The sequence below is a fragment of the Protomyctophum bolini genome (genome assembly GCF_963924005.1).
Source record: "Protomyctophum bolini genome assembly, chromosome: 17".
NCBI lineage: Eukaryota > Metazoa > Chordata > Actinopteri > Myctophiformes > Myctophidae > Protomyctophum > Protomyctophum bolini.
The window spans coordinates 17,425,460-17,451,065 of NC_137878.1; the positions used below are offsets into that span (position 1 = coordinate 17,425,460).

Sequence of the window (25,606 nt, forward strand, 5' to 3'; positions counted from 1 at the left end):
CGTGCCCACTGCCCTCTCATGAAACTTTCACCTCCGGTTACAATGTGGATCCAAGAGAAAGGAAGATAAAGCATGGGAAAAATACGAGAGTAATGGAGTCAAGCTCAGATTTCTTTTTCATGGAGTTTTATAGTAAAATACATGGATGGGTTTGGATGTCTCTCTCTGTGGACACACTGAAATGAGTGGAGTTGTGCATTGCTGAGTTCACCCCAATTCATCCTTTGTGCTCAAGAAATGCTGAGGATGAAGCTTAAATCACTTCCGTGGCACCAAAATATAACAGTTATTTTTGGCAAGAGACAGGGTTGTAAATTAGTGTAAATTAGCCGTGCAGCAAGCAATTTCCTTTTGTTAAAATACGTGTTAAATAGCTATCGTGTTTGTTGTCCCCGTCTCTACAGCTCTTCAGTAAACTGAAAATTAGTTTTAAGGTTGGGATACCAATCAGGATAGAGCTAGGAACTCATACAGGGTAGCCCTACAGAATAGACATGGAATTAGAAGTGATGACACAAATTAAATGGCCGAGGTCGCGTGCACGCATTCGCGTCGTTGATGGCAGACTGCTGGGCGACCGCTGGCACTTTGGCATGGGGTTCAGATCAACAACTGGCCATATAAGGACCATGTCTTGAGTGTACAGGGTTTGATGAGGTCAGATCAACATCTGGATATGGAATGTCAGAAGAGGTCAGCTCCATATATGGAGATCTAAGGGTGGTAGCGGGGACATTCTCTTGAGTGTACAGGGTTTGATGAGGGCCAGGCCTTAATTTTCGGGCCTGTTGAGAACTCTAGTTTTCGCCGGCCTGCTCTAATAACTTTGGGGCAGGCGGCAGGCCCGTAGAGTTTGAATGGACAGATATCAGTCAAAAAGGAGACATCGAAGAGGAAGGAACAGGTTCTGACATATATCCATATATGGAAATCTAAGGGTTTGAGGTTTGAGATCAGACGTAGAGTTGCTAGCCAATATTGATGACATCAGGGATCTCCATATATGGTAAATGGTGCATTTATATAGCGCCTTTATCCAAGGTGCTTTACATAGATTGGATGCACATTCACACACCGATGCCGGAGGAAACCATGCAAGGCACCAACCTGCACATCGGGAGCAATTAGGGGTTCAGTGTCTTGCTCAAGGACACTTCGACACTAACACGAAAAACACTCCTTGGCCTAAAAACAGCTATAGCAGTCATCACAAATGTAATGAGGTCAGCACATTTGGGCAAGTGGATATGGCCAAATTCAGGCCAAGGAGTGTTTTTCGTGCAAAACTAATGCTTGGAATGGATTCAGACTCATGAAAACCCCCTAGTTTGACATGTCACATTCTACTTAAAGTATGATGAAATTTTGCCTTATATTGGTCGTCTATGGTGGGGTATACAAAAGTTTCCGGCAGAGCAGACCTCTCATTCTGTGGACCTTAACCCATTCTGACCGGGCACCCATTTTGGTGTTAGCATCATGTTATGCTTTAGCTATTGAAAAATAGCAGATCTACAAGCTCATAGCGCGCCACCGAGTGGCGCGCTACGAGCTTGTAGGTCTGCTATTTTAGAAAAATCGAAGAGCTACTGACATTTTTAGAATCTGATCTCAGGTCAGAATGGGTTAATCAGACCAGTGTGTGTCCAGTGGAAACCTCGTATGAATCTGATCTCAGGTCAGAATGGGTTAATGACCAAGTGAATAGAAAAAACACAAATAAAAAGTCACACAGGTAAATCCTTAACCGTTGAGCTTTTGGGCTTGTGCGCTCCCCGGCTATATTCTCCCCATCCCTCCCAGCAAATCAAACCCTAAAGTTTCATGTAGATTTCTCCTATTCTGGGATTCAGGTGATTTTGAATGTGATGGAGGCATGCAGGTTGGTTTAAGTCTGGGATCTGTTTGGGGATTGGGGGTGGGCTTCAAGACAACACTGTTTGCCCACTGCATTGACCCATGAAGGACACCCTTTATTCTGGGATAAGAAAGAGTGCCTCTGGCCTCTTGCTTCCAAAATAGACCTCCTCCATCTCCTCCCTCTTCATTATTGGCGTTGCCACATTTCTCACTCGGCTGTGCAGCCCCACTCTCAGTAAGAGCCAAGACGTTCTCGTCAATCTGATTTTCCTTCCCGTTCTTGGGTGCCATTTATGTTTGTGTAGCAGAGCTAAATTATGAAATGACTATACACCACCCTCACAATTAGGAGTGAGGAGCCTACAAACACATTAACCATATACTGTATACTATACTGTATGCTGGACAATGTAACTGAACAAGGTAAGGTTCCACAATTTCGTTCGGGTTCAGAATGAGCAGAACCAGAGGCTGATGTAACAAAAGTGTTTGATTGAAAATTGTATTAAGTTTGTAGAATGGGTACAGTTCAAGGAAAGTACAGGTCAATACAAAATCTGCTAAGAGGATAAGACTTGTTTACATAAGGGTCCTCTATTTTCAATTCATCAAAATATTTAAAGACATACAAATATACACTTATTAAAACAAATAAAATCATATATAGACCTTTAGAAAAAAGGTGCCAGACAGGGGCCAGTTTCATGCAGCCGCCTACTGCCCATAAGTGCTCCTTTTGAGCAGTTTTGAAGGAGTCCAGACCGGATTCACATTTCTTAACGGCTGTTGGTACTAGGGCATTCCACAATTTAGTGGCATAGGAGCGAAACGAATTTAACCCCTTGTTTGAGCCATGTCAAGTTTATTCAACATGAAGTAAAAACACAAAGGGAAGAGGGGTTATTATAGCTGAGAAATCATGATCTAAAACTGGCACTGAGCCAAAGGGCAGGACTGTAGGCCTGTAGGGTGAAGACATTAGGCCCTTTAGGCCCTACTGGGTCCTCCGAACTAAACCATTCAAAACAATACAAATACACAAAACCAAAAGCAAATAATGTAATCACAGCAAACACAATCCAAACCATGTACTTTTCATCACCACTATGGCATTATGGCCCAACAATCTGATAAAACCCAGCCTCAAGTAAAATATGGCAACGTGGGAAAACAGTGAAAGGTTGTAGGTTGCAGGGGCAGCGGGTGGCTCAGGGGTAGAGTGGCCGGATAGTAACCGCAAGATTGCCAATTCGAACCCGGGCTCCCCCAGAGTTAGTGTCCAAGTGTCTTAAATGCCTAAATTGTCCTTGAGCAAGACTCTGAACCCCCAATTGCTACTGGTGTGCTGGTTACTCTTGCATGGTTTCCACCGCCATCGGTGTATGAATGTGTGCGTGCATGTAATGCACAATCTACGTAAAGCGCCTTGGATAAAGATGCTATATAAATGCACCATTTACCGTTTTAGGTTAGGTAGGTTAGTTGTCCTCCTACAATAGAAATAATACAAATACAAATTCATTATTTAATTGAATATAATATATTTATATACACAATATAGAAAAATACCCACGTGGAGTGTGGATGTAAAAAAAACAGGGATGCCAGGTTGAAATGCTGCATAATTGCCTAAACCGATGTCCTCAAAAAAACAAATACTGGCCCATACATCTGTCTTGCTCTATACTGCATAGTGTGGCAACCCAGGGGAGAATAGGCACAGATTCACAATAAAATAAGAGGCTCAGAGTCAGATTCAACATAAACTTAAATTGTCTTTTATTAAAGAGTTAGGGAAAGGGGAAAACGGTGCAAAACGTCACAGGGTTCCTCTTGTCAGGGGCTTGGGCTTCTATTCACATGCAGTCCTGTGGGCAGAGCAGAGAGAGAGCTAGTGACTACTTTACTTTACTCATTTGGGGGAGAGTGCTGTAGGCTCTCCCTTGTGGAGTTCGGCCTAGGAGGGAGGGAGAGAGAACGAGACCAGGTGAGCCACAATACACGCACAGCACATCCAAGTGGGTCCAAAGGTTTGAGTTAAGTCTTGTACTCACTTGTGAGATCTCCCTCATACCAGCCTCCTCATGAACAGAGTGATTCCTCCTTCCTCACTCCTCCATTAGTTCAAACTGACTCATCAGACAGCTTGGGCGTCGGCTATTTAAAAGCTTCTGGTGATTGCTTTACCGGCTGCAGGTGCGTCCATGTCCAGGCTCCCATTGGCTGCAATACCTGTACAGGGTGATATACTCCCTCTATCACCTCCCCCAGCCTCATTCTGTGGGGAATAGGCCTGGCTGTTTCCCCTGGTTTGCATAGTCAACATTGCAAAAAGGTCTTGGCTTTTATCCTCTGTCCTCCACATCAGTGTCAGTTACCCGTGAAAAGTGCGGAAATATTTCTTGCAGAATTTCAAGTAGCAGTACTGGTCCTCAGGGGTTCATTTCACTTGGCACTCACAGAGGAAGAGGAGTTGTCACTCTAAATTAATCAAAAGGTAGCTCAGAAGTCAGAAATTGCTCAAGTGCTTTGTTAGTTTTGTAGGACATATCATTAATATTCTGATGCATGTCCAAAAGTCTTCCCACTCAAAAAGTAAATGCTACGTTAGTAATAATAATAATAATAATAATAATAATAATAATAATAATAATAATAATAATAATAGTAATAGTAATAGTAATAATAATAGTAATAGTAATAGTAATAATAATAATAATAATAATAATAATAATATTTTTTTTAAATAGTACCGGTAAGTACAATTATGAAATTGATATTTAGGAACGGTCCCTTGTGTTACTAAGTTTGTGAAAAGTAGAGTAAAGAAAAGAGTAGTTGTAACGAATTACTCTCCCCCTATCGGCTTTGAATCTGAGACCATTTAACTGGATTTCCCAGTCTAAAGCCCTTCAGAGGCAAGGGTTTACTAGAGCAAATAGAAAGGTCAAGATGATGGGACATCACTTTTGCCTGTGACTAGAAGCTAACAACCGAAACGCGTGTAGGAAATATACTGTGTCAATACAGTACTTGGAGTACAATACAATGGAGTTTCTTTGTGCCCAAAGGTCAGTTGAAGAAATATGTCTCAGTTTGTGGTCCACTTGACTTTAAAACTCTTCATAGACAAATTAAGAAAAGGCCTTTCATTAGCATTACAATAATGCTTGGACTTCAATAGAATCCTTCCTACAAATAGTAACTTTTTGAGCAGAAACCTTAATATCTCCATATTTCATCTTGCATGTTTTCTTTAATTCATATTTCATATTGTGAAAATGTCCCTATAATGACATGCCCAAAATTGGGACACCAGGATGAAAGTGTCTGTGGTGACCTGTATTAACAGAGCTTGTGACTAAATAATAATTGCATGGATCCATTGGAGCACAGGTTCCTTTTTTCCATTTCCCGAAAAGTAGCGGTTTATTTGGACGTACAGGAATTCCGCAGCGACAGCGACAAAATAATACCCGACCCCAATCTCGCAGTGAAACACGAGGGAGAAAGGCCTCCAGATGCCCCCATAGAGGCTGTGCATTCCAGTCTTTTGTTCCCCAGTGGCTGTTCAGGGCAGCTGTTTAAAACAGCCTCCCACCACTTTTATATCTTACCTTGTTGTATAGGGCATGGGTGTGACAGGCAACGCAGAGAGCATCACATTCCTCTCCCTTGTCCTCCCTTTTGTCCCCCACTTGATTGCTGCCGCCGTTCTATGGATATGTGTACGTTGTTGAATGTCCACAGCCCCACTGAGACAATGGTGCCACTTCACCTTTGACCCCCAGAGGAAAAGGCATGCTTAATCTGATGTTAAGATCCTCTACAGCCATTGTATGCATTGCTGGGGACCAGTGGTGGGCATTGCATCTGCCCACCAATTTGTTTGTCCCCCCTTACAGACAGACACACAAATCCAGCCCACCCATGGCTCTATCCCGTTGTCTCCTGACCCTGCTTTCACCCCAAGTGTCACTTATGTTACCCTTCCCTTTATGTGAGAAAATCACTATTTAACAACTTAAGTCCTATATATTCAAATTTTTACAAAATCTGTAGGAAAAAAAGAAGAATAAAACTTTTCCCAATTTTTTAAAAAACAATTTAAAAAGAAGGCGATCTACATGTTCAGTTGTTCACATGTATAGCAATGCGTTGTGAGGTTGTAGAGTAGATTAGTTATTTTTTAACACAAAAAAGCAACCTTCACACACTGATATTTGATATTTAACTGCAAGCTTTCTTCAGGTATAATGAAGAAGGTCTATGTTCTTGCAATAAACATAGATGTTTTTCACAGCGTTGAGTGTGCAGAGGTTGCTTTTAAAAAAAAAAAGGTTCCCTTTTGCTCCAGCACCTCACCCATGTTTAGTGGTGTGTATGAGCTTTCACTATTCTGTCAGATTGTCTATTTTCATGTGTTGTGTTGTAAGCTTTCAGTTTTGCTAATGACATGCCCAAAATAAGGACTCCAGGGTTAGGTAAGTGAATTCAAGCTCCCAAAACGCATTATAGTACAGTACATCACACACATACATAAGATAGCTAATATTCTACTCAAATTGTGCTGGACAGGAAATGTTGATGGCATTACAGTAGCTGTCGGACATGTTCCCAACACCTGTCCATAGTTTATTGGTTTGATTAAGAGTGCAGATAAAACAAGTAACAGATTTGGTTGGGTGAACTCTTAGTGGAATGCTGTTAGTGGTTTATGTATTTATGGCAATGCTGTTACAACTGCACTGTAATGGTGAAAGACAGCAGACAATTAAGGAAGTGACAACATACATTATGTTATAATGTTACACAGTAAGTTCTTGAATGTTAATTTGAATCTGAAGTGTACAAATGTATCCTTGCACATCTTTGAGAGTTAAATTAACACTGTATTTTGCTGTGTAAACCAGGGATACTCAAATAGATTTACCTGTGGGCCACATTACAAAAATGGCAAGGGGCCAGGGGCCAGTAGATAAAATTACGACATTAATGATACTTGATAACTTCTCTCTTTCAATTGCTTTATTTTTATTTCCATTTCCGCAATTTCCATTTCCGCAATTTCCTCAATTTCCATTTCCGCAATTTCCGCAATTTCCATTTCCACCATTTCCGCAATTACCATTTCCGCAATTTCCGCAATTTCCATTTCCGCATTTCCGCAATTTCCATTTCCACCATTTCCACCATTTCCGCAATTTCCGCAATTTCCGCAATTTCCATTTCCATTTCCAACTATTAATGGCAGCTGGGTTTCATCATTCAAATAAAATAGAATTCTGTCCGTTTAGCTATAAAATTATGTCAGGGAATAGGGATACACAGTATATATGTCTTTCATTTGCATTGCATCTCCCCTCCCCCAAGCTTTTATTTTCGTTCGAGTAATAGTACAAATCTAATAGTATTACTTATAATAATGTAATTAAAGATAACTTCATTCAGATTTATTTATTTTTATTTCATTTTCCAGATTTGTTTTTCTTCTTTTTTTTAGATTTTCATTGGTGGGCCAGTCATAATGGTCCCGCGGGCCTGATGTGGCCCGCGGGCCTGAGGTTGAGTATCACTGGTGTAAACTGTATATGAAGTAAAACAAACAATGAAAACACAAGTATTTACAGTATATATTTCAATTTACTTTAATTTATCTATCATACATATTACACACAACATTTCTATATTTAAATTCACTGGCATAAAAAATAGTATAATTTGGTTAAGCAATTTCATTGATTATGTAACTTGTTGGGTTATAAATGGAACATTGCTCATCTAAAAAAATAAGTAAAACTTAAGATTTACAATTTGCAAGTGTAATAGGTACAGCAATTCCTATTTACCTTGATGAAGGATGGCAATGCTGAGATTAAATTAAACATTTGACATAAAGTGGCTTTTGTCCTTTATGAGGCAGTGTGTAATATATTAGTTTCAGATTTCAGTCAAATTATGTAAAATGCACGCATAAAATACAAGAGGCTAAAATGAGATTACAAATAGTTAAACAATGGTATAGCCTGTGATCATAAAAATGTTTCGTGAATAGTTATTTCCTATTTTGTATTTGAACATTAGTGGTACTATTTCACATTGTGTGACTAGTATTTTTCATATTGTGGAGGCCTCTCATAAACATTCCCGTTAGCCGCATTTGTTCATTTGAAACTTAGAAATCAAGTGTCAAATACATGCAGTCCTGAAATTCTAAGCAATAATATTGAACCCCCAAAAAATGCAATAATTTATTTATAGAACATAAATTATAATCTTCATATCTAATATTTACATATCGTAACTATGAACATCAGTGCATTACAGAACAAAACTATTTTTTGCCTTATAAAAACAAGCAAGCTGGCCTTGGGAGATTTGTTAATGAAACATACTTGAATTAGGACTGGTGTTTCAACTGGACAGGGCCTCACATTCTGTCTAGCACTGTATAAGTAAGTATACTCCCTGAGTCACAGACCATGTCAAGTGCTTAAGATATTCTAAAACTTGGTTAGGTGAAATTACAATCCAATCAGTTAAAGTGTTATAATGTTGGCAATAAAATGCATATTACGTCAACTAATATCCTTTGCAAAGGAGGACAATTTGAGGTCTTGTGCTATCAGGTATTCTTGAGTGTGTATTCTTGTGCACATTTATAAGTGATATAAAATGGATAGTTCAAGTTTACGATTAACAGTCTGTGATCAATCTTCAATTGAATTGGTGGGAAATAACCAAAATCCATGAGGTAATAAACACGGCTTGACAACATTTTTAAGAAATTCATCAGATTGTGGGAAACTACCTGGTGTCAAGTAAAACCTTCCGACCAAACAGGCTGTGATGGACTTTGGCTTTCACTGCACTATGAGGCCATGTTTCCAAAGAGTTGGTCAGCATGAAGCATTGCTGCCTATAACCTGGCAACACTGTTACCTACAACCACATGACTCCACCACCATGTCCTCGTACTGTTTGTAGACCACGTTGTTCCCTGAGTCGATGTAGAGGATGCTGATGGGGCTGAGCTTGGACGGGGCGCAGCAGCTGGGTGGCATGTTGCTGGGGTTCATGGAGTTCATCAGGGTCTGGATGATGGCGTGGTTAGTGGGCTCCAGGTGTGACCGGAGCGGGAAGTCGCACACTCCCTCGCAGTGGTACGCCTCGTAATCCAGTGGGGCGATGATCCAATCGTCCCAACCCAGCTCCCTGAAGTTTACGTGCAGGGGCTTCTTGCTGCACCTTGACTTGGACTTCTTGCCATGCCGCTTCCCGTGCCGGTTTTTTGACCCCGAAGAGGACCCCGCTGTCCTACGTCTCCTTTTGGCTTTGCCACGCGGGACCCTCTCTTTTGCCCCTACTTCCACCTTTCTTCCCAGGCGCGACTGTGCCATCCCTTCCCTCCTCTCACCGTACAGAGTCTGCCTCTTCTTGGACCTGGTGAACACCACCAGGATGGCTTTCTTCTGCTGGGGTCGTCCATGCCTGTGCAAGCCCAGGAGGTTCAGGTCCAACTCCCTCTCAGGGTTGTCCAGCATGGCCCGGAGCTCCAGGCAGAAGTGCTTCCCCTGGCTCAGGACCTGTCGCTCCTTGAATATCTCCCACACGTCTAGCACCTCCCATCTCAGTCTGTGGGAGTCCTGGAGGTCCAGTGTCTTGGAGTCGAGCAGCTGCTGTGTACGGCAGGACAGGAGCTGGAGTTCCACAGGCTCGGTTTCCGATATCCTGAAATTCCCAGACACTTTGGTGTATATCCTGAGCTCGGCTCCCAGCACTTCGGCTTTTTCGGAAAGGGTTGACACGTCGAACAGATACTGCTGTCTTCGCAGAGGAGAGAGTGGGAGGTCATCTGTGGAAGGCATTATAAGCATTCTTGGTCAGATGGATTCTCAAGGAAGATAATGCACATGCCATCAAAACTTGATTGAAACCTCACAAATGATTAAATTGTTTAATCCAGTTTAATGTCAAACTGAAGTTTGATTTGTATATTTATGGAATCAATGATAAGCAGTCCTACCTGTGTGCATGCAGTGCAGAGTAGACAGGACACAGACAAGACAGACAGACACACGCACACACGCACGCACGCACACACACACACACGAGCGAAATTATCAAGGTCGTCCGACAGGGCTATCTATGAGAATTATACATGTACATACCTTGTCCATTGTCCACAAAACTTGAGATAGTGTTGGCAGCTTTTGATGACCGAAAAAAACTTGCATTCAGTCCCAATTTCTCTGCCGTGGAGAATGTCTTATAAATAGAGAGCATGTAGTCATGAGGCTCAATAACGTCTTTAGGGCTTCCTTTGTTATGCCCCTCGCTGGACGAAGGTGTGTAAAGCTCTTTAAAATATTTTGACGCGCCCTGCCCATCAAGCAGCTTCGTAACTTTGCTGCTCCTTGGGGCAGACGGGAGGAAAATGGCAAGTGTATGAAAGCATGGGCTTGCCCATGCAAATATAAGAGCCGCATAGAGTGTAGTTATATGGTGGAAATCCATCATCTGGCTCCACCGGCAACTTCACTGTTGCAGCAAGAGATGCCGAGTGGTGGCCGGAGGGACCACGCGGGCAAGGTTGAAGCTGGACTCTACATCCACTCGCAGCAAGTGCTCTGCAAAGTATGCACCGCTTCGACCAGACAGTCTGAAGTTAAATGGGGGCAAGAACACGCCCACCATGTACTGTTCTTGTAGACCTAAATGGCGGGACCAAATGAAGCCTGTAAAACTAATTGTCCCATTGTTACTCACTCTCACTGTCATTCTTCTCACTATAGGTAGGGAGGGGCAGATGTTCAGACGATGACAGGACGGAGAATGCTGTGAAAAGGGGGCACGTCAAAGCTCAGTTTAACATGCCCAGCCCACCTCCTTGTCTTGGCTCGTTGTGGTCGTTTACGTTTATACAAGACGAATATCAAAATTAGATGCTGTGACTTTTTTTCTTCTTTTCGCTTTTCTGTAACAAATTCCATTCAAATGCAGCTCACGCTTCATAATGTCATGTCATGGCATTTAATTGTAGCCTGCTGCTTGCAAAGTTAGAAGACCAGCCCAAGGAGTGGTGCGCCCTCTAGCGACCCTCGTCCAAAAAAGCAAGCGTTTGACAACATTCGCCAATCACGTCGCCTTCATTCAGCACCCTGGACAGAGACTTCACCCCACATGCAAAACGTGCTCTTGAAATGAAAACACAACGAAAACATTTACTTGAATTTATTAAAAATAGAATTTATTTAAAAGATAATCATTTTATTTGCAATCAACAAGATTGATTAAAAAAAAACAATCTTCTTTGACACAGATTTTAAACTGACACTATCGCACAAAGAGGTGGTAGGCCAATATGCTATGTCAGAAATAATTTAACCCATTTGCAATCCATCTATACATTCCAGGAATCTCTGTCTGTCTGTCTGTCCTTCGTATATCTCGAGCACTGTTCATCCAATCGAACTCACACTTGGTGGGTGTATTGCTGAGGAAGCAAGTAAGTGCAGTGCTGAGTGTGAAGTTGATTAGATGTGCTCTTCTCAACAAAGTTCAACACATCATTCAGGCCAAGCTATCTGCCCGCTCCAAACAGGCACACATTCCGAATGGCCACATGCTTCGAACAGGCATATCCCTTTATAATGCTGAAAGCAGCAATATCGGGGGCCAACCTATCAGCCCATTCCGAATGAGCACATGTTCTGAATGGGCATCCCAGTATAATATAAAATAGAGTTCAGCATCATGAAACATTGAAACAGAAACAGGAACTCCAAGATTGACTAGAAAAGAAACCAACAACAATGTGCGTATCCGTATAACTCCATAGAATATACAATCCTTCATTTGGAAGAAGACTTGTTTTTAATTGCCAAAACCCTTCATCCCTCATGGCCCTAGAACAGGGATGTCAAACTAAAATACACGGTGGGCCAAAATAAAGAAATTGGTAGAAGTCAGACTGTGTTTCAACACACGGGCACCGCGGTCAGGAGGACGTCCCAGGTAAATGGCAAAAAAGTAAATGCATTTAAAACTGAAAATGCATTATTATTAAGCTCAGTTTCCAGTTCTATGATCCTCACAAAGCAGGACTTGTAGTATTATGGTGGTCCATGCAATATACCAGAGGGCCAGTTCTTTTTTTTGTTTTTTAATTTTATCCCACGATTTTACAACCCAGTTTTTTCACCCAGTGCCAATTATCTAATGTAATCCTGGGCGCTACACCAACCTGGGGGGGCAGCGGACTGACCTCATGCCTCCTTCTATGCATGAGGAGTCCAAGCTGCTTCTTTTCACCTGACAGGGGGGGATTTCCGAATGGAAGGTAGTTTTAGAGACCAGGATTACTGCATGTTTTTGTGAGGGTACCTACCCTAGGGGACACGGGGAGAACATGCAAACTCCACACAGAAAGGTCAGAGGGCCAGTTCTAATACTAATTAAATATCATCCCACGGGCCAAAGATAATTCATTCACAGGCCTGATGTGGCCACCGGGCCTTGAGTTTGACATATGTAATAATTTCTTACAGGCCTCTTAAAAAGAAGCTCAGAACATAGATAATGCTAATCAAACATAGAGCACCGGAGGAGAGATTAGTGCTCGAATTAAAGATGCTGTCGTCATCTGTGGTCGACTCTGTAGTGAGTGTAGTCCAAGAGATGGTGGTGGTGCCCATGGTGGTGCCCATGGTGGTATCAGTCATAGGTGACGCGGTGGTCGGTGTCTGAGTGGAGGTGCTGTTGGGAGTGGTGGTAGGGGCCAGAGTGGTCGGGAGATCTCTGACGCTGAAGGCTCGCGACTGAGCACCCCAGTCTTTCAGAGTAAAAGCCATGGTCAGATCCTCACCTACAGGGAAGGGAAACAGTAGTTATCTTAGGAAAGAAGGACTATGCTAGGAATAACGCTATGGTATAGTGTAGCTAAATCTCAAATTTTCACTTCTCCTTTGGGAAACTAACAAACTAATAATCTATCATATTAACCACTTGAACCTCATCGTCCATATTCTTGAGGAAACATTAGCCAAGAATAGCAGATCTACAAGCTCACAATGCCAATGGTCAAAGCGACTCATTGTGAGGTCGTGGATCGGCTATTTTTGGCGTAGATGGATGGGGGGGTGACGGGGGGTGACATCAGTAAAGGTGGAAAACCTACCACTGTTGAGGATGGCCAAATCTGTGAAGTTGGCCCAGCAGTCACTGAAGAGGATGGTGGTGTTTCCAGTTAGGCCGTTAACAGGGTTTCCACTGGAGTCTTTCAGGGACGCTGTTGCCATGAGGGAGGTGACTCCCACAGAAACACATTTACCCTGCAGACAGAGACCATAGCCATAATATTATATTTGTTTTAAAAATATCTTGCAGATTCATTCAATTCATTCAGATTTCACAAAACCCCTATTCATATAGTGAATATAGACATAACCTTTAAGATACAATACTGTATGTTGTGTGCAGGAAAATGCAGAATTTGATACATGGGAAGCCAATTGCATAGTAGTAGTGCAGGCCTTACCTCCTCATCCACAGCCATGAGGCTTGGTTGCTGGTACAGAGGACCAACATATTGCCCTGCAATGGGCTCCATCATGAGCAGTAGGTCAGACACACTGGACACAAAGCTCACTGTAGGCTCTTCCCTTGTTACCTCTTCCATGGCCACCTAAGCAGAGTAGAAGCAAGAAAAGAAATGTCATGAGAAATTCCTCCTGTATGAGCTGAGCATTCGCTGTTGAACAAGAAACAGTACTTCGTCACAGGTGATGTAGTGTAGAATAAGCCTAATTAATAGCCTACAACATAGTTGCTGTATGCCAATTCCCAAAATGTCATGTAAATTGGTAGTGGAAAGAGGCATGAAAGCTGCTCGGTTATTTAACCCATTCTGAACGGGAACCCCTTTTGGTGTTAGCATCATGTTGTGCTTTAGCTATTGAAAAATAGAAGATCTACAAGCTCATAGCGCGCCACCGAGTGGCGCGCTACGAGCTTGTAGGTCTGCTATTTTTGAAAAATCGAAGAACGACTGACATTTTTAGAACCTGATCTCAGGTCAGAATGGGTTCATCAGACCAGTGTGTGTCCAGTGGAAACCTCGTATGAATCTGATCTCAGGTCAGAATGGGTTAAGCACTTAAACTCTATATACCTCACTGGGTCCCCCAAGTTTACTTGGTCTCTTCCTTTATTTACCTCGCTTGTAGAACCTTTATTTTTGCTGAATGTTCTACTATTATGACATGTTCAGAATAGAGACACTAGTGCCCATGGGGTTAATGTATTATATTTTCAAATACAACAGGGTCTTGAGATAGAGCTCACCTCATTCCAGGCAGGGTCAGATGATGATGGAGGAGGTGCAACGACTCCCATGGAGGACACGTTTAAGCCAGTGGCCATAGACAGATTGCCAGAAACTGCTGCCTGTCCAAGGTCATTAGCAATGTTCTTCAAAAGAGCAAAGTCCTCCTCATCTGGAAATAAAATAGGATATAGAGTGATTCTGTAGTAGGTGGAGCTACTGTAGCAAGTCCATATTTCCTGTATGCTGTAAGGCAGACTGATACTTTGTCGATATATCAGTTATTATTTAGACGGTAGCGGTATCAGCAATTATGCAGCCTATGGATCTGGATTTTAACCACTTCCCTATTTTGAAAAGTTTAAAAGGTTTTCAGAATCAAAATGTTTTGTATGTTTTATTGTTTTTGTATGTGAGCTTACCACTCCCAGCATCACAACACAACGTGAACTTGTAGATCTGAAATTTCTGATTTTCTATTTTTTAATAGGACTGTGGTCAATTAAAATCAATTCCAGTTTATCCGTGTATTTTAAATTTACTTCGGTCAAAAACATTGGTAATCGGTGGACTAGGATTGGAATCTAAAAATTCAGGATCAAACCCAACAATCTGGCATCGGTCGGACTCTATACATTAGAAGTGTCTCTACTAACCATTAGTGGTGTTCGTGGTCTGCTGTACAGGGGGCTTTTTAATCTCCACCTCCACTGTCATTCCGCTGGACCTCCTCCTCCTGCGCTTTGAGCTGTCCTCGCGGACAATGTTGGTGATACGGATCATGTTGGGTGGGACCTTGAGGAACACTGCCAGGTTCTGGACCAGGTTCGCCCCGAAGAACTCGTCCACAGTCATGGCCGGCAGCTCGAAGGAGATGAAGAGAACCGGGGAGGTTCGGATTTCCACGGGTGTGGAGCCTCTCAACAGAACCTTCATCATCTTGAAGTCCGGGTCAAAGTAATTTGACCCCACAGTGGCGTTCAGGTGAGGAACATATTGTCCTTGGGGTGTGCCAAGACAGATGGGTGTTAAGTATATCAGTTGAGAAACAAATTGCTCAAATTGTAAATACTAAAATAAATAGATTTCTTTTTAAACATTTTGATGATGAAGAAACCACAGTGAAACCAAACTAAAGATGCCAAATAGAGACAAAATGAGCAGTTGAGACAAATGACCATCTAATCGAAGTCCATAATTTATTCTGACCCCTCCCCAAAAAGGTCTATCTGTCCTGAATCCTAATCCTAATCATAATTTATAGTTATACATTATGGATAATTAATATGGATTTAGATGGTTATTCTTCTCAACTGCTCAGCAAAATACATATCAGTAATGCTGGGATTAGGTTGTAGATGTAATAATGATATGTATCAAGTAATGGGCTACAACAGATTATTATTTGTTGATACTTTTTTTGTTGCTAAGAAACACAAGTGAATTCATAACAGGCTAATGTTACAGTAGCAGGGTGACAGAAAATGCAGTGCTGTTATACTGTATAATCAGAACTCATGTAATGCCTCTTGTCCAATTAAATTACTTAACCAGAACTAAGCATAAACCTCTAAAATCAGTTTAGAATGCATTCTACCTGGAGATATTGGCCTTTTCAGTATATAGTCAGTGTTGTCAGAGTTCCATTCAGCATTAGTTGGAGCGACCAATGCGTTGTCAACGTACACATCCAAACGCTGGGGATTGGAGTAGAAAATCGAAACCACGACACTCTGTATGAACGAAAGCAAAAGTTTAAGTTAGATCAATAGGTGAAGGGGGAAATGCTTAAAACATACAAAAATGTGAAGGATGTGAACTACTTGTATAAAGAGCTCAAAAGAACAATTTATGAGAGTTACATTATATCTGGCCCTTAGAGACACAAAATGTGTCATTTTCAATGTCTGACCACATTCAAAATATTGAAAGAAGATTGTGTTAGCTTTTCCTGTTGGCACCTGTACTCTTTCAGGGCAGAGCAGTTCAATACACACATACTGTACCTCAGAGGGTTCACCATTGATCATCATGAGGCGTAGTTTCTGAGGTGTGACGCTGCTGAAGTAGATATCGTAGGAGCGTCCGGTGGCCACGATGCTGTGGAACAGAGACACTCTCTTCTGACAGGTGTAGCCTGCACACCAGCCATGGTCCTGCGGGCCTGTGAACCAACAATGATGAGTTTTGTTAATTTCTTTGGAGGTTTGTCAGGAACACTATATTAAAAATCACCCCCAAACAAAAGAAAAAAAATGGAAATCATTTGAAAAAATTAAATACAAAATATTTCCAATGTTGCAGGGAAGGGAAGTATCTATTATATATTTGTAAAGTTGGTCACGTGGCCAAAAGATGTGCGGCCCAGCCAATGACAACATGTGCGGCCCAGCCAATGACAACATGTGCGGAAAAAGATGTGCGGCCCAGCCACTGAAATGTGGCCAGCCAATCAGAGTCACCAGCTCTCAGCCCACACCAGGCCCGCCCCCACACTAGCTTGAGAATGTCATCTCGCGCAGGAGATTGAGGAGAAGACAAACAAGAGGAATTCTAGGCTCGCGATTTTGCTTATTCCTTCTAAATCTTTGTATATAAACTATATCTCTCTCTCAGCGATCGTCTTAGTTACATCAACATTGTTGTTTGTCAATAGTTGTTTTTTGCCTAAGTTCGCCTGCCAGCCGACAGCCGAGTACACACGCACACGCACGCCTGCCTTGCACACACACACACACACAGGCGCGATTACATACAGTTTCATTCATGCAAACACGGCACTTCTGCCGCGGAGTGCGTGGCGAAGTAACTCTGGGATTGAGTACACGCGAAGCGGGCACGAAATTCTAGTATATATATATATATATATATATATATATATATATAGTTATAGTGTGTGTGTGTGTGTGTGTGTGTGTGTGTGTGTGTGTGTGTGCGCGCGCACGCATGTGTGCGTGCATGTTTGATTGAATAAACAATTAAAATTTGCAAAATGGATAAAATGACAGAAACGCCATAGGCTTGTTTCCAATGTGGCACCAAAGTGATTATATTTGCATGTGTGCATAATTGTGGTTGGACTTTGCACCAACTATGCTCACCATTAATCAGATCCAGAAAGCCATTCCCCAGTACAGCCACAGGAGACAGGCGTCTGGTCTCTGTGTCTGCATCCATACTCTCAATCGCCACCATCCTGTAGTTCAGTCCAAAGCACTTGTAGCTCTGCCAGGGGTAGACGTATGTGCAATCTCCCCTGATCACACCTGAAGAAGAAGATTAAAAGGGGTCATGATACAAAACTAAAGAACACATGGGTTACATGCATCTGTTGGTGCCTATGTCTTTGTGAATTTACTGTACAGAAAAGTAACACAAATGTGTACTGTTGCAAACATCACATTAAAAAAAATACATCAGCAACCCTAGATTGCTATGAGTGAGATACTATGAGCGAGTTGCACTGGACCTTTTGTAATACGTGAGCATTTTGTAATATGTGACCAATTGACCATGCCCTAATATTACTGTAAAAATGTTGTGTCTGTCTATAAATAAATTGAACAGGGATTGCGTTTATTCAAATTTAACCAATGTACTTCATTCACTTGATCTAAGTACTGACACATCCAGAGGAACTAAAAAGTATAGCAATGGGTAAGCTCCAATTCCTTAAATGACTTCTTGGCATCGAAGTCACAACTGACGCCATTAAGCGAGAGTTGAGAGTGTTCGTTTAACTCAGACTAAGGTTGGCTACCTTTGTGCGGAGCGATCTGATCCACAGGGATGCGGCTGCCATTGAGGAAGGTGAGCATGACACTGGGGATGCGGTAGTCACCCAACCCTCTTCTGGGATCCCCATTCCACTCATACTCTGACTGGGGGATTACAGCACCCACACTACCCAGGAAAGACCCGTCCAAATCATTCAGCATTGTCTTCTTCTTAGCATCACAGTCCATGTCCACACAGTCAGAGGGGTTGGCTTTCCTGAGAAGAAATAATGCAAATAATATTAATTTCTATTCTACTGTGTGTACGTACCATGTGTACTCGGGTAAAGAAAATAAAAACACAACTTTGGTTGGGCAACAGCTAAGGGACATCTTCAGACATAGACCATAGTATTGTCCTTTGGGCACCAGTCTAGTATTAGGCAGATATTAGCCAATTTTAATATAGGATTGCTTGGTTAAATCCCATTTATCTTTATCTATTCTAAAGTTTCCAAAGTTTCCAAAGTCAAAATGTGAAAACCTCAAAGACAAAAATAATCTAACGCCTGGGTGTAGCTCAGTGGAGCTTGCTGCATGTGTCCAAGGTTAGTGGATCAAATGCTGCTCTCAACTGCTCTCACTAAGAGGAAGTCCAAGTTCGAGAGCCATATAAATGGTAAAGTGCATGTATATATAGCGCCTTTATCTGAAGCGTTTTTACAATGTGCATTTTATTTATTTATATACATATATATTTATCCCACAATTTTGTAACCCATTTTTCACCCCTGTGCCAATCATCTACTGTGATCCTGGGCTCTACACACCCTCCGCCAACCTGGGGAGAGCAACGGACTTAACTCATGCTCCCTTCATGCCTGAGTGTCCAAGTTGCTCCTTTACACCTGACAGGGGGGAGTTTCCCTGGTTGGACATAGCGCGTGGAAGGAACACGTTATTCCAACCAGTTCCTTTATAATGTGCATTATATTAAAAATTAAAAACGTTCCTACCAGTGATCTTGATCTTTAACTAAACCACATGGTTTATAATAAATAAAGCATTACGATGTTCTCCATCCATGCCTTTAGTTACACATTAAATACATCTTAGTTGTATACTTTGCAGTCACAAGACCACACAGACATACGTGACGTCAGCCCTGTGGATGTAGATCTGGGCTCCTTCTGTGCTGTCAACCAGCTTAATGCCACGGACATGCACTGGGTGCTGCAGGTCTTCACTTTCAGGGTTGGTCATGAACATCACGCTGGTGTCACTGGAGCAGATGTTCCGGAAACCAACAAATGTGGTGTCTGGACAGGGACAACATGGAAACTGAGGTTATTTATTATATTATTTAAGTTTGTCCCACAGCAGGCAGCAAAAAGTCTGTATTTACATTGTTTTGATTTTCTTATTGGCTGCCACTGGTTTTAATTGTAGCCTACTTATGGATTTATTCCTTAAATTGATCTAATCAAAAATAGGCAGCACTCACCGATGACTCTCATCAGCCCTTTGATGGTAGTGTATGACAGGACTCCGGTAAGGCTCATTTCGGGACCGGCGTTATGTCCAGATTCAAATGTAGGCCAACAGATCCCAGACGTGCCACCTGTACAAAGAGGAGACTTGAAGTTGTTTAGTGCAACTTTGACATTGATGTTTTCAGGCATAATAGGCCTATACAGTGCACACACACACACACACACACACACACACACACACACACACACACACACACACACACACACACACACACACACACACACACACACACACACAGAATGTTTACATATGTATCAAAGTGTGTACCTGTGGTAGGTCTAGGTGCACGGTGAAATTCACTTTGTTGCATGTTCCAATCGGACATCGGCATGCTGTCTCTGGCATTACAGATGAAGTTGGGACTGCTGCCTACTATCAGTGCATTCTGGGGATAGAGAAGTTTCCATTACGTTTTTTTTTAATCATACGTATATTAAAAGAACAGATAATCTTATAAAATAATAGATCAATTATCAGGTTTTAAAATGGCTGTAGCCCAGATTAATCTGAGCCCAGATTAAGGCTGAAATAAATGAATTAGTTGTCTCACCTGGACTTCAACAGTCTTGTCGGAGTACAAATGGGCAAGTGAAGGAGGACCATAGACGTATGATATGATGCCCATGCCGTTGTCCACCAGAGTAACATTGGAAACAATTATTTCCATACTTGTCTGAAATCAAAGATAGGGGAATAATAATTACAAGTGAGACTGGCACAATGATCCTTTCTATTGTCTTCCATATAATCTATGTATCTCTACAGTATCTAACCACAGTAGCCTCACCACCAACGGATGAGATTGTTTCATCCTTAGACACTCATATCAAATGCCTTAGCTTACCTATCCCATTCTTTTCAAACGTATATCACCATATATATGAGAGAACATATTACTCCAGTTTTGGCTTCACTGCACTGGCTTCCGGTTGTTTTTAGGATTGATTTTAAAATTATTTTACTTGTGTATAAAGCTCTCAATGGTCTCGCACCTTCCTACCAACATGACTGCCTGCTTAAATATGCCCCAAACCGCCCGCCTAAGGTCTTCCACTGCTGGCCTGCTCGCTTTGCCTAAAAAAATGGCAACTAAAAAATACGGGGAAGCAGATTTTTGCTTCTACGGGCCGACGGCATGGAACAAACTCCCACTGTACCTTCGACAGGCAGCCTCTGTAGACATTTTTAAAGCACAGCTCAAGACCCACTTCTACACCATTGCTTTTAATTGATCTTTTATTTTTTGTCCTAACTGTATTGCATTACTGCTTGTTTTTTAATGTTTATGCCTTGCTTTTCTTTTTTTCTCCATTGCTCTGTAAAGCACTTTGAGCTGCATTTCATGTCATGAAAGGTGCTATACAAATAAAGTTTTTTTATTATTATTATTATATAGTGTGCCTCACTAATGCTCACTATAAGACATTTCTGTCTACTTGTTCTGTGTCTCAGAGGTGGACTGTGGAAAGCTTGAAAATATACCCGTCAGTGGCAGTGATTTCAAGCTAATGGAAAATTACATTCTTTCTCTTGCTGGAATGTTAGTATGTATAAAATAGTAAAACGTAAAAAGCTCTTGTTTGAAATCCCAACTGTTGATATCATCAAAAGGGTACGTTCTTTAGCTCTAGGTAGCCCTACTCTGAGACAGAGTTAATAGACAATGGTACTGTCCAATAGTTAATTCCATGACTCCACCTCTTGGCAGCCTAGTAATAACATGCCTCTTGATAACTTAATTTATATCCAAAATGTAGGTTGATCAAAAAGAACATAAAAAAGGACATTAACACAAAGAGGGACACAAGAGTGTTACAGTTAAAAATCTCAACCGTTTCCATACTTGGAAGTAGATGCCAAAGTCAAAGTTCCTCCAAACATTGAAGCCTTGGATAAGACTGCAGCTAGGGAGGCCGTCTTTGTTCATGAACACGCCGTAGAGACCGCCATGGGCTTCGTTCTGATGCCACCTCTCGGTGTCACTCTGAACACCTGCAAATCATGTACAAATCATGTGAAAGAGCTCCTTCCTCCAATATCAACGCTCCTCATTACATCTGTACAATAGAATAGGTACAATGCATGATACTTTACAAGATTGTTTGTATGATACTGTAATACATAATTTATTATGATACGTTGTGAGCTTGTAGATCGACGATTTTCGGTTAGCAACACCATTATATAATAAAGTATAAATCAGGCTCAATGTTTGCAAGGGTGTTCAAGAAAACAACTTCATACACAACACAACAAACAACTATTAGATAGCATATTGACAAATTATTTATTGGCTGGATTTGAACAAATTACCTGGGCACGGTTCACCATCAATGCGATATCCAACTCTCTCATAGCCTGCCACAATGTTACCCTGCAACACCACGTTTGTCCCCTCACTGACCTGAAAATAAAGTGTTTGATGGATGTATTTATATAAATGATCTTACAGTAATTGAGTAGTTACATTTCCAGATGGGAATTGAATGCCCCTGTATTAGAATTTAACATGGACAATAATTACAAACAGGCAAACACACATGCATAAAGTGAGTGGCAAATCCATTGAAAAGTGAGTTTAATGTTGTTTAATGCAATCAGATCAGACTTTTCCGTTTGCATGTATGGGCTGTCAAGGCCAGAAAGTAGTTTTTTGCCACTGAGTAGGCGGATAACTTCTAGGTACGATGATGACACACATACCCTCTATACTGGCAGGGTACACTACTACTTTTTCATTTTGCAGTGTGCTCTTCATTTGTCATGCTGTTACTGTGAGTAAGAATCTTAAAGAAAGAGTGGGTGATTCAAATCATCAAGACAGTAGACAGACCTCAATGGCAGCATCCCAGTGAAAATTGAATGTCTCTTCTCTGTCCTGATAGGATCCTGGCCACAAAGTTAGCGTCACTAGGTTCCTCCGCACTCTTATGTTGTTGCCCCACACTCTGATACCTGTAATTGGAACAATGTGACACGTTCCTTGTTGAGTGCTACTGCTCTAACATTATCACAGCCCAACCCAATCCCACGGTTCCCACCTCACCCACCATCAAAGTATGATGTGACGTAACATGTTTTCATATAATAATAGCATACAACATTTATCAGAAGAGCTTTTTAGTAGCACAAGTACACATATATTTTTGCATGATTATTGTGACGGCCCCCTAGGCCTTTAGTCAGGGTTCTCTAGTGGGAACGCCATTCCTGCCTAATCATCCCCTTTGCAGTGCTGGTTTGGAGAGTGGAGCCAGAGATGATCAGTGGAAGGAGAGACACCTAGCCATTGTCTCTCCAAACACTATTTAAGTGATCTGCTTTCACAATGCTCTCTCTTCATTCCCCCACAGGCTGCGGGAGTGGCCACAGAAGAGCACCCATGATCATTTGTTTTGGTTAAAACTTTGGGCAGCATGTTTCCCTACCTTTATTTAATTATTCAATTTTTTCAACCATTTGTTAATAAAACACTTGGCTCTGCTGTGTTCGTGCCAAGATTTAACATACTGTATACTTGCTTGGTTTCTCAACAACAAAAAAGATTATATAGATCCTATTTTTGGCAAACTATTAGTTAATTAATAATATAACAAATTAGGCAAATCTCTCAGTTGAATCATGCAAAAGAATAAAAATAAAAGAGATTGGCAGTCGAATCAGCCTCCCTCGATCGATTGGTCGACTATTCGACGTCAGGCCTACTACCCTGTATGTAGAAATTCCTTCATGATTTCCTTTACACGACAATACATAAAGGGAAATGTACATTACACAAATAAGCATCTTACCTTCTCCGACGGTGTGGTGGATGACATTGTCATCAACATCTATTCCGTTTGTCCCAAAGACCCCAATTGCAGGAGAGAAGCCATTGTGGAAAGCACAGCCCTGAACGTAGGTGTCGTCCTGTGGAACCTTTAAAAGACAGTTGAAAAGTTAATGCTATGATTGATTGAAATGTTTATTTCACAGTATGTGAAAAAACGCTCTCAAAGGGGAACTACGGATGGCTGCAATTCGAAACTGTCCCCCATGCCTGAAGAAGACTAAAAAGGCCGAAACGTTGCTAATTTGCTATGACTCTTAAATAAATAAATCTCTTGAACCAGCAAGTGGCAGTGTGCAGGCTTCTCTCCTTCTCCATACAGAAACTGGGCCCCGTAAAATCTGAATTTTAACATAAACAAATAAAATAGCATGAGATGCGATGAAAGAGTGCAGACTAGCACCGACTTGGGACTCCTGAATCACGGATCTTGGCTAAAATAACAAAGAACAACCCTAAAAACTGCTCCATAATTTTCACATGATATTCCTTGGCTTTAGAATTGGTATATTAATGTGAACGTGTTGTACTACTACAGTACCTCTTCCAGGTTGATGAAGGCCACAGAGTAGCGAGGGTCAGTGTAGTCATTCCATCCCAGCTGACCAGTGTGGTAGAACTCCACGTTCCTAATCTGGGCTTTGCCTTTATGGACAACAAAGGTGGAACAATACATTAAACCTAATTGAGAACATTATCATATCAAAATATATTTTCAAGTCATGACATACACTGTATATCATAGCATGTCATGTATTCACATCAATATCATATTATGTTATGTGATGTCATAAATCATAATCATATCATCAAATTCTGCATTTAAAAATAGTGTACCTTTGTAGTCGATTCCAGCCCATGAGTAGGTACCAACCACCACCCTGGCTCCAAATGATTCCTCAAACATGGCTGGGTAGTCTTGACCAATGATCTTAATGTTCCTGGTCAACAGACCAACATCAGCTGCAAGGGTGTAGCTCATTGGAGTACCTGAGACGCTATGGGTCTCTCCTGCAGAGAGAGAAAAGAGAGCAAGAAAGAGATAATAAGAGTTAATAACATCCATAAATCCAGGAATCTGTGTGAGCGTGTGCGTGTGCGGAATGTTTGTGCGTGTCTATCTTTCAATATTTTTCAAGCTTTGCAAATTGGCCAATTCAGGTGTTATATGTCATATATCAGGGACAAAAGGAAGGGACGAAGTATAGACCTGTGAAGGACAACACCGTATATATGGTTAAACTGACCAACATGAGTGTGTGACAGAGACTGGTTGAGGGTGAGGGTGCGGGTGTCTGATGACACAGCAGTGATCTGACGGGTCTCCGTCTCCAGGGGATTATAACCAGTGGTGGAAATGACAATGTCGTCTCCAACCTGCATGCAAAAACAAAGGAATTAATTAATATACATAATGGGAAAGTGTTCAATAGATCTTTTGTCCCTTTGACATCACATGCATCACAATGAACTGTGGAACTACTCAAGATGTTGTAAGAATACTGCATGTAAGGAAGTTAATGTTTCTGCACCAAGGTCATGAAGACAAAATACATTTATAGTGCTTGGCAATTAGAATAATTTAATAATTGAATGAAGAATAGCGAGAGAAAATAAATAAATAAATAAATAAAGACTGTAATAACTTGATATGATAATATGTGTGCGTCTACAATGGACTGAGGGTACTGTATGAAACCAGGCATACAGTCTAGTGCAGTGGTCAGTATATATTATTATTAATTCATAGTATTTAGTCATAGAAAGCCATCTGTTACTACAGGTCTTTGTGTCCAACTGGAATGTTGTAGTGCATGTATGGTGAAATCAATTTTAACCACATGAATCATAGTGTGATAGCGTCCTTATTCTGGGCATGTCCATACCTGCCAGTCCACAGACTGAGCCAAGGTGAGTGTGTTGGTGCCGGCAGAAGCAGTGCTGGCCAGCTTGGTGTGGTACACATTATGAGGGATTCCATACAGCTCCAGTGTACCAAACACACCTGTGGTAGAACAGATATTGGTCAGTGTAAATGAGTCCGTTTGATGAGGGCTAGGTGCACAGAAAAATGACATACCAAAAGATCTCCATCGTTGCCAAAGGTTTATTTCATCAAAGGTTTCCAAAAATTAAGGTTCAAAATAATTTCGCAGGAAAATATGTTTCACAAAAATAAAATATAACTTTCAAATAAAATGAAAATAACAAAATTAAATGACATGCTTAAATTCAAGCATCCAGTGTGGACATGACCAGTCCCTACACTGTCCTAGGGCAGAGCTTCCCGCATTGTGCCCCTTTTCCTCCCATGTCTCACCA

The 25,606-nt window shown here is 41.4% G+C and overlaps 2 protein-coding genes across 2 annotated transcripts in view; both read right to left on the reverse strand.

Moving 5' to 3' along the window:
- Positions 1-8,798: 8,798 nt before the first annotated feature.
- Positions 8,799-10,396, reverse strand: gdf6b (growth differentiation factor 6b; the record flags this gene model as incomplete). The annotated part of the gene is made up of 2 exons (XM_080787872.1): positions 10,032-10,396; positions 8,799-9,715 (listed from the first exon to the last, which is right to left on the reverse strand). Exons 1-2 carry the CDS (start codon positions 10,378-10,380, stop codon positions 8,799-8,801), a joined length of 1,266 nt encoding a protein of 421 aa, XP_080643998.1. The 5' UTR covers positions 10,381-10,396.
- A 689-nt stretch (positions 10,397-11,085) lies between these two features.
- pkhd1l1.1 (PKHD1 like 1, tandem duplicate 1) overlaps positions 11,086-25,606 on the reverse strand; it is a 55,121-nt gene continuing 40,600 nt past the window's right edge. The window contains 21 exon segments of the mRNA XM_080787875.1: positions 11,086-12,727; positions 13,040-13,193; positions 13,400-13,546; positions 14,206-14,357; positions 14,842-15,186; positions 15,783-15,918; positions 16,192-16,349; positions 17,287-17,451; positions 17,946-18,178; positions 19,055-19,220; positions 19,406-19,522; positions 19,723-19,840; positions 20,006-20,128; positions 21,299-21,447; positions 21,769-21,859; positions 22,289-22,410; positions 23,247-23,373; positions 23,826-23,929; positions 24,122-24,295; positions 24,532-24,661; positions 25,171-25,289. Of these exon segments, the coding sequence (XP_080644001.1) occupies positions 12,405-12,727; positions 13,040-13,193; positions 13,400-13,546; positions 14,206-14,357; positions 14,842-15,186; positions 15,783-15,918; positions 16,192-16,349; positions 17,287-17,451; positions 17,946-18,178; positions 19,055-19,220; positions 19,406-19,522; positions 19,723-19,840; positions 20,006-20,128; positions 21,299-21,447; positions 21,769-21,859; positions 22,289-22,410; positions 23,247-23,373; positions 23,826-23,929; positions 24,122-24,295; positions 24,532-24,661; positions 25,171-25,289 (3,353 nt within the window). The 3' untranslated portion in view covers positions 11,086-12,404.